Below are 8,930 nucleotides of genomic sequence, written 5' to 3'. Positions count from 1 at the left end.
GGTGATGTAGGTTGGGGGCTTATTTTATTCTTCTGCATTCTTTGTTTTTCCCATTTTGTAAGTGAGTAAGCATTGTGATTCTTGACTTAATTTCCCTCCTCCCCAGTGATATGTAATAAATATGAACCGTTTATATGATTTTTTTTCTTAATATTAATGGATATAATTTTATAGGTTAATGGTAACCTACATGTACATTGGAAAAAGGGAAAAAAAATATTGAGGTATCTATATTTTTACTCACCCTTGAAAATTTTAGATTTGCTGTTGATGGATGGTGACAGTGAGGAAGTATGGAATATTAATTTGTGCTAATTCTTGTTCATGCATGGGGTTTTTTGCGGGGGTGTGTGTGTGGGGGGTTGGGGGTTGGTTCTTTGTTTGTTTGTTTTTTGTTAAACAGTTTCAATTTTTCTTTGTAGAACCAAGTAAGTTTTCACAAACACTGAACGGAATTCCTTCTTCAAACACAGTCAGCAGCGGAATGGACCCCTTCCATGCTTGTAGTATTCTTCAACAGCTTAAAACCATGTATGATGAAGGACAACTGACAGATATCGTAGTGGAAGTGGATCATGGGAAAACATTCTCCTGTCACAGGAATGTTCTTGCTGCAATCAGTCCTTATTTCAGGTACAATAGTCCATTGTTCTAGTTGTAATGAGAAGCAGAATTATAACTCATTTTCATTAAATGAAAATTAGAAAAAAACACACCTATACTAATATTCCATGTAACTATTGATAACATGGTGCCCCTAGTAAGTAAAGATTATTGTTCTCTTAATGTCAATGAATTATCAGTGTCTGTTTGTCGAAGGAGAGTTTCATTGGAGAAAACATCACATGATTTAAAAAAAAACCCAAACAAAAATGCCTCCAGTATTGAGGTTATCTTGGATACAGTAACAGCATAGTTAAACTACTTGTTTCCTTTTAAAGGTATATATTCTAGCATGCTAGAACATGCATCTGAAATAACACGTTGAAAGTTGAGTGCAAAGACTTGGATATGTCAAGAGCTTTGCCTGTAAACTGAGTGAATTTTAATATGGGGTTAGTGAGATAATTAAGCAAGAAATTCCAGCTTGCCACTTTTGTTTCAGTAAGTCTAGAAGTGATCTTAAATTTGGGTACCCAAACAGGAAAGTGTAACATCAGTGATAAATGTATTTGTGCTGACAGAAGGGCAAACACACTGGGATTAGCTGTACAATATAATTTCATTTCTTATACCTGTAGTTAGAAGGTAATTACAAATAAACTGCTAAATATTTTTCTTTTGTAGATCTATGTTCACTAGCGGCCTTACAGAGAGTACCCAGAAAGAAGTTCGTATAGTTGGTGTTGAAGCAGAGTCAATGCATTTAGTATTGAACTATGCATATACCTCCAGAGTAATGCTGACAGAGGCCAACGTTCAAGCTTTGTTCACTGCAGCTAGTATCTTCCAGATCCCTTCCATACAAGACCAGTGTGCTAAATATATGATCAGTCATTTGGACCCACAGAACTCCATTGGGGTGTTTATCTTTGCTGATCACTATGGTCATCAGGAACTCAAAGACAGATCACAAGACTACATTCGTAAAAAGTTTCTGAGTGTCACCAAAGAGCAAGAATTTCTTCAGTTGAGAAAAGACCAACTGATAAGTATACTCGACAGTGATGATTTAAATGTAGACAAAGAAGAACATGTTTATGACAGCATTATAAGGTGGTTTGAGCATGAACAAAATAAGAGAGAAGTGCACCTTCCAGAAATATTTGCCAAATGCATCCGTATGCCTCTGTTGGAAGAGACATTTTTAGAGAAAATCCCTCCCATGTTTGCACAGGCTATGGCCAAAAGCTGTGTACAAAAGGGACAACATAGTGCCAATGGCTATACACAACGGCTTGGAATGACCGCTTCTGAAATGATCATATGCTTTGATGCTGCCCACAAACACTCAGGAAAGAAGCAAACAGTGCCTTGTTTAGATTCGGTCACAGGGAGAGTGTTTAAACTATGCAAGCCACCAAATGACTTGAGGGAGGTTGGAATTCTTGTATCTCCTGATAATGATATTTATATTGCGGGTGGTTACAGACCAAGCAGCAGCGAGGTCTCCATTGACCACAGAGCAGAGAGTGATTTTTGGATGTATGATCACTCTGGCAATAGGTGGATTCCGAAAGCTCCTTTGTTGCGAGCCAGAATAGGCTGCAAGTTGGTTCATTGCTGTGGTAAACTGTATGCAATAGGTGGTCGCGTTTATGAAGGAGATGGGCGAAACTCACTCAAGTCTGTGGAGTGTTATGACAGCCGAGAGAACTGTTGGACAGCTGTCTGTCCAATGCCGGTAGCAATGGAGTTTCATAGTGCTGTGGAATATAAGGATAACATCTATGTTTTACAGGGTAAGGTGGTTTGACTGACTACGTGGTGTTTTATTGGAAGTGGGGGTTGCTCAATCCAACTGTCTGCGCTCTCTTGAGCACCTTAGAACACCCAAGTTTCCTGGACATTTAAAGAGTGCCCTGGGACAATGGGGTGGGAGGAAAGTTAGGGAGAGCAGTGGGCGAGGAAGAGTGAGGTTGCTGCTTGAGTTCTCGTGCCCTGGGAATGTGTCACTAAGTTGTAGTATTGAGTTATTGCACAAATGGCAGTTTTGGTGGTGTTCTAAGGCAACAGTATAGTATTAAATTTTACTGTGAAAATTCTTTATTAACTCTTCTTTATCTGGGTGAAATGCATTAATGTTGAAGAAAAGATACTGCGCTATGAAAAAGCACTTTGCATTTTATGTAGCTAAACCTGTGAAAATTCCTGGTGTCTGTATTCTTGGTGACTTGTAAAAGTCAGTTAACCACTGTGGGCCTTTGTTTCCTGCCCTACCCTGCTTTTTGAAGTCGTCCTGGTAACTAAGATGACATCTCTTTCTAGATAGCTCTGTTTCTTTGGTCAGTAATTATAGTACTGCCTTTACATCCTTTCTTCCGGTAAACGATCAGACTTATTGGTGTATTAGATATTGATTCTTAAATGAATAAAAAGGATCATTATGGGAATGGATCAAATAATTTATTCTTACCTTTATTTATGGAGACCTTATATAAAATATGTATTTGTATGTATGCATGAGCCATATAGCAGTCTACACTTAAAAGTGCTGAGACTGGTCTATGAGGATGTAGTAAGAGTCCCAAGAAGTGGAAAGAGAGGAGGAGGGGGTGTCTTGGTTATGTTTTGCTAAGGGTCACCTCTGTGTAAACACCTGCGGAAGCTGGGGTCTTAGATCCATACCAGCTCCCTCTTTGGGTCACTCTCCATACAAAGGTGGACCGCAGGGAAGAAACAGGATAGAGAATACTGTAAGGTCACTGTTATTTACCGGAAGAAGTCAACCTGATTTCTTGACTTTGCATTCCTGCCACTCGGTAAGGTTGGTGGGCTTCCACATGATTTGCAGAGAGTTTTCTTCTTTCATTGTTTCTGTATCAGGTTTGACTCTTGTTGTTTGCGGCTTTAAGTAATTCTCTTACACTAGTGAGTTCTCTCTATCTGTCTCTTTATTGGGTCAGACGTCTGCTTTAGATGGTTAAAAAGGAATGCTGAAGAATATTTAACTTGGTATTTGTTCATCCTTTAAATGTTTCTTAGAACTGCTAAAAAGTGGATATTATTACAACCTGTAGAATAAGAGTGCATCTTGTTTACAAATTTTAGCTGCACTAATTCTGTGCTTCAGTGGTTTAAATGACAACTCAACACTTGCATAAATAAGCAAGCTACTTTACTGTGCTAACCAGCAAATTATAAAGATTCGTGTTATGGGAAATAGGCAACTCTTCTATTTGAGTGTGGTAGATAAAACCTTGATTGAGTTGCACTGAAGTAATATAAAAAAGTTAACTTTCAATAATTTTTCTAGAGAAAGCTCAAAAGTTTGAAGTAGTCAATAAGGATTGAGAGTGTTAAAATGCCAATGGAACACAAGCATCAGTCATAGGAGATTACACTGTGGAACAAAAGTGAATAATCAAAAAATGTATTATCTGTAAGACTTAATCTCTTAAGCTATGTTCCACCCATTTTACTGTATTATTTCTGTATTCTTTGTTATACTTGAGGTGCTCGGTTACACAGCAGCTTGGTTAAAATTCTTGAAATAGCCATGTGAAATTATATATGATTTGAATTATGCTAATGTTTGGCAAATGTTAGGCCTTTCTTCCCCTGGGCTTTACAAAGGACAAGGTTGTCTTTATCCATGTTCTTTGCATCAAGTTTGCAGAGCATGAGCTTGCAGTCTTCTGAACTTCCATTAGCTACAGTCTGTAGATGCTACTCTGGGCAGTCAACAGAAGAGGTGTTTTATAATCTAAATTGCAAAACTAATGATGAATCAGTAGCTTCATGCAAGTATTCACCTGGCATCCTTTTAAGCAGATCAACCTAAATGTGTAACCCAGCTACCTGATACAAGTAGCTTCAAAATCTGTGTGTAGTACAAGACACAATTATTTGCTCAGATTTAGCAACTTTCAAGCACTGAATTCTGAGACTCCGCAGTCTGTAGATGACGTGTTGTGAAGATGTTAAAGAATGAAACAAATACTTCAGACATTTCAAGACTGGAATCTTGAAAGGTTTTGTCCCAAATTATTAAGCATGGTTTAGAAGTAGTAAAGGATAGCTAGGAAATATGTAAAACATTGTATTTCTGATATGCTTCAAATTCCCTCTTCTTCAGCTGGAATAAAACTCAAAGTAGTTTTTACTCATGCTGTTAATATTTTTGTAATGCGCTTGGAAGAAAGCAGGCGTGGTGCTAGGTTTTTTGCTATGGGATCAAGGCTTTTAAAAATTGGTAGACTGTTTCTGTCTGTGGAAGAACATACCTGAAAGCTTAATAGCTGCAGAATTGCTGTTCTGGAAATGAAGCATAAGTTATGTTTTATTTTTCCTCTCTTTTCAGGGGAATTTTTTCTCTGCTATGATCCTCAGAAGGATTACTGGGGATTTTTGACCCCAATGACTGTGCCTAGAATCCAAGGCTTGGCAACTGTATACAATGACTCCATCTACTACATAGCCGGAACCTGTGGAAACCATCAACGTATGTTTACCGTAGAGGCCTATGACATTGAACAAAATAAGTGGACTCGAAAAAAAGACTTTCCATGTGATCAGTCCATTAATCCGTATATAAAACTTGTACTCCTCAAAAATAAACTCCATCTGTTTGTCAGAGCTACTCAAGTCACTGTTGAAGAACATGTTTTCAGAACCAGCAGGAAGAATTCACTCTACCAGTATGATGAGGTTACTGACCAATGGCAAAAAGTATATGAGACTCCAGATAGGCTCTGGGATTTAGGCCGGCATTTTGAATGTGTTGTTGCTAAATTGTATCCGCAGTGTCTTCAGAAAGTTATTTAATTTTTCTTTTCAGTAACAGGCCTTAGTGATTTCAGTGGTAATCTGATGCTAGAGAAAACATGTCTTAAAAGAAAACAAAGAAATTCTGTCAGTATTTATTGTAAGCTGAAACAGACAGTTTTTTGTATATGGGGATGGGTGCTCTTTAAAGGTTGCAGTCTGGGGAGGGAATTACTGGTTCAGTTTCATATTTACTGATATTTTCCTGAGACATGAAAAGGAGGTTACAAAGTGCAATTATCAGCATTTTTTTTCTGGTAAACACTTAATCATGTCATACTAGAGGGGTGTTTTTGTGGTAAGAGCAAATTAAGTGGAAGAGCCAGGATAACTATGCACTACAGTGAAAGAAAATCTAGCATTAATAGCTAAGGATGTCCAAGATGTTTTGAAGTGACTTTTCTTTTTTTCCGTTTTTCTTTAAATACGGGTAAAATTTGAGGCAATATCACTGAGTTGTTTTTTTTTTTTTAATTTTAGATTGAAAGTACATAGAGGAATGGTAGATCCTGATTCATAATGATCTTTTTTTTTTTATATACTGTTTTTGAAGTCTGCTAAGATGTTTGTGATGTTGTTTGTGCACTACAGTTTGGGAGAAGAACTCAAGTCAGAATTGAAACATGGAGTACCTTTGCCCCGGATGGAGGCCTGTTCAGATTACTGTACCCCTTCCTGTCTGTCAATTTTTGTTAAAATTGAGCTTAATGATGGGAGGGGGGAAATCCTAACACCTATTTTCTGCCACATAGCTGTAGTGCTGTAAAACCATTTTTTTAAACACTGCTTAAAACCTTTTTTCCATCCCATAAAGGGCTTTAACCCAAAAGTTGATGGTGCTAGTACATTTTTAATACTTGTTTGTCTGACATGGGCTAGCCTTATGCTACTGTTTAAGACAGCCTGTTATTTTTCATGGAGTGTGTGTCCGTCTTCAGGCCCTGTCCTGTCATCATGTTATCTTTTTTAACATAACATTTTTACTGCAGTGGTATTCTTGCACAGAATGGTGACAGGATATGGCCTTAATAATATTGATTTTATGTTTTTTTTCTTTTTGTGTGGAGTGTTCATTCTGTCTCCACTGAAGTACAGTGCTGTGTGCAGAGTTGGCATGTGCTCCAGTAATTTGGGAAAGTGTGGCTTAACTTTACAAGTTGTTTTTCTTTTCTCCCCGCAATCAAGCCCTCAAATACTTTCTATCTCATTCTGATCTATAATGTGAAAATTTGCACTACTGAGCTGTCTTCATTATCCATTGTATTAAAGCAAAATTGACAATAAGTGTCCATGGCTTAAATAATCTTAGATGCAAATATAGACTAGGGATCCAATATATTGCAACACTTTTCTCTATGTATTTAACATTTAGCTTATTTTTAAGAAGTAAATAAGTTCAAAGTTCAGCCTCTACTTCAGTAGTGAAAACTGGATTTAAAAGGGAAAAGATGAATCCTAAAACCCCCGTCAGCTGTAATTTGCCAGGTTTAATTTGTTACAGCTCTAATTTTTGCAGAGCTGAGAGTATGTTGTCTTACTCTTCCCTATTTTCTCAAATTGACCTAAGTAAACCAGTTAACTTGAAATGGCAGTGGCCATCACTGGCTGTAAGTGCTTACCATTATCTGGCTTAACAGCTGATATTTCAGTAAGCCAAATATTTAGCTCATTGTTTATCCCCCTGGCATGGCTGAGGATTTGGATAATGTTTGTTTACTATGTGGTCTTACTGTTCCCAAAAGGAATCTTTCTAATACATGAAAATACTCGCCTGGTTCTGTTTCTTAATTCTTGCACAAATTGTTTAAAAGGCAAAAACAAACAAAAAACTGTGAAATGAAAAGGAAAAAAATAAATGCCTCTTTGCATTACATACCTCATCTTCCAGAGATTCACCAAACCGCTTCTTTCAAATGTGAGCGCCTGAATTTTTTTTCTGAAGTTGAAGGTGACAATTCTTGCTGAGACTGCATTTTCCAACAGTGTTGAGGTGTGTTGTTTCTTTGTTTAGTTTTCTTCTGGATATTGTTTTTTATATATCCATAGCCAAGAATAAGAGTGGTTTTTTTGAAAGTACAACTAATTTCATTTTTAAAATTATCCTTAGTCCTTGGCTAGCTCTCTTTGCGCTGTTGTAGGCCTCTAGCTGCAAGCTTTCTGAAGCACCCTCCCTAACAGTGTTGCATTTGTGTGTAAAACCATTTTTTTGCAAAGTGTTATGTAACTTTTTTCTTGTTTTTTGTTTTTTTTAAGCTTGGTTGAATATTTACAAGATTTCTTGCTGCTTTTTGACAATCTTCTATATTTATTTAGTAGAACAAATTTCAATATATTACTTGAAACTATGAAATAGAATTGAGTTAGCAATTGACTGGTCATGTGATGTATAGAAGTACAATATGCTGTGGTTAATTCTGCAGTAGGTTTGTTTATTTTGTTTATCTGCACTAAAGTACGAAGATCTCCATTCTGTTTAACCATTCAAACTGAGGGTGTGATCCAAGTCTGTAATGTGTTTAAAAGCTAAATCCTGGAACTTGCCGTGGGAGTAGAATATACTAAATCTTGTGCATGAGGATTTTGTTGAGACAGTAATGTAGCTGTGACATTTTGCCAAGTCTTAAATGCTTCTGCGTTTTGCTGAAAGTCAGATTCCTGGTAAAGTTTTGCTTTAGAGTCAGGCTTAAATAAACTTGCACAGCACAAAAAAAGAAATAATTGCACCAAAGGTACTGATAATATTTAAACAGTAATCTGTACACTTTCCCCACATGGTATTTTTTCTGCATTCATTTATTTCCCTTTATTAAATGAATTTCTAGCATTGTAAGGACTTACGTGAGTGTAAATCTCTTCCAAAATCATTAGTTACTTTAGAAGGGAACATTTTGTAATTTCCACTTGATTCCATCAGTAAAATTTAGAATAACTAAAAGCAGTTTTGGTGCACCAAACATGTGGCGTGTGTATGTTCTACAAGAAATCGAAGAGCTCCCTGTTCGTAAGGCTGTTTAGAAATGGCATCCAACATTCAGTGCTCAGGTATGTTAGTAAGAAGTACTGTAGTCCTCTGAGGGCAAATGTGTGGATTTTTAAACATTTTGCCATAATTGCACAATTTTGCATTTTTACTTAATGTCATGTTATGTTTCTTAAAATAAACCTATTGTTGAAATACAGCGGAGTGCAACTGGTTTTGTGATAAATCTCTTGCATGCATTTTAGTAGAGTAAACTTCTGAATTAACCCAATGATACAACTTTTTGATGCTTGTTCAGTTCTTCTATTTCTGCACTTGTGTGTCTCAGCTCTATGTAATGTCACTTTTTTTTTTTTTAAGGCAGCACTATGCTGTTGCTTGAGGTGGAAAGTGCTTTGTTCTGCTTTTTTGTCTTCATTCCTTGTGGCTATTCAGGTCTAACTTCTCATTTGGTTACACGCAGGTGACATCATCTTTCCCCTTCCACCTTTGGCTGGAGCTGACATCCCAGCAGGATTGTCAA

The 8,930-nt window shown here is 36.9% G+C and overlaps 1 protein-coding gene across 1 annotated transcript; it reads left to right on the top strand.

Annotated features, from left to right (window-relative positions):
• The first annotated feature begins 427 nt into the window (after window positions 1–427).
• Window positions 428–8,606, top strand: KBTBD8 (kelch repeat and BTB domain containing 8). Its single transcript, XM_009284380.2, has 3 exons — window positions 428–633; window positions 1,288–2,402; window positions 4,964–8,606. The coding sequence occupies exons 1-3, from the start codon at window positions 485–487 to the stop codon at window positions 5,425–5,427; spliced, it is 1,728 nt and encodes a 575-aa protein (XP_009282655.1). The 5' UTR covers window positions 428–484; the 3' UTR covers window positions 5,428–8,606.
• The last annotated feature ends 324 nt before the right edge of the window (window positions 8,607–8,930 follow it).

The sequence above is a fragment of the Aptenodytes forsteri genome, unplaced genomic scaffold (assembly GCF_000699145.1).
Source record: "Aptenodytes forsteri isolate BGI_AS27 unplaced genomic scaffold, ASM69914v1 Scaffold53, whole genome shotgun sequence".
Taxonomy (NCBI): Eukaryota; Metazoa; Chordata; class Aves; order Sphenisciformes; family Spheniscidae; genus Aptenodytes; species Aptenodytes forsteri.
Note: the sequence above shows the minus strand (reverse complement) of the source record. Positions and strands in the feature narration are given on the sequence as shown.

Coding starts and splice junctions, on each gene's coding strand:
- KBTBD8 (XM_009284380.2), top strand. CDS start 485: ATGGACCCCTTCCATGCTTGTAGTATTCTTCAACAGCTTAAAACCATG. Junction 634..1,287: donor GCAATCAGTCCTTATTTCAG/GTACAATAGTCC, acceptor TTTCTTTTGTAG/ATCTATGTTCACTAGCGGCC. Junction 2,403..4,963: donor TAACATCTATGTTTTACAGG/GTAAGGTGGTTT, acceptor CTCTCTTTTCAG/GGGAATTTTTTCTCTGCTAT.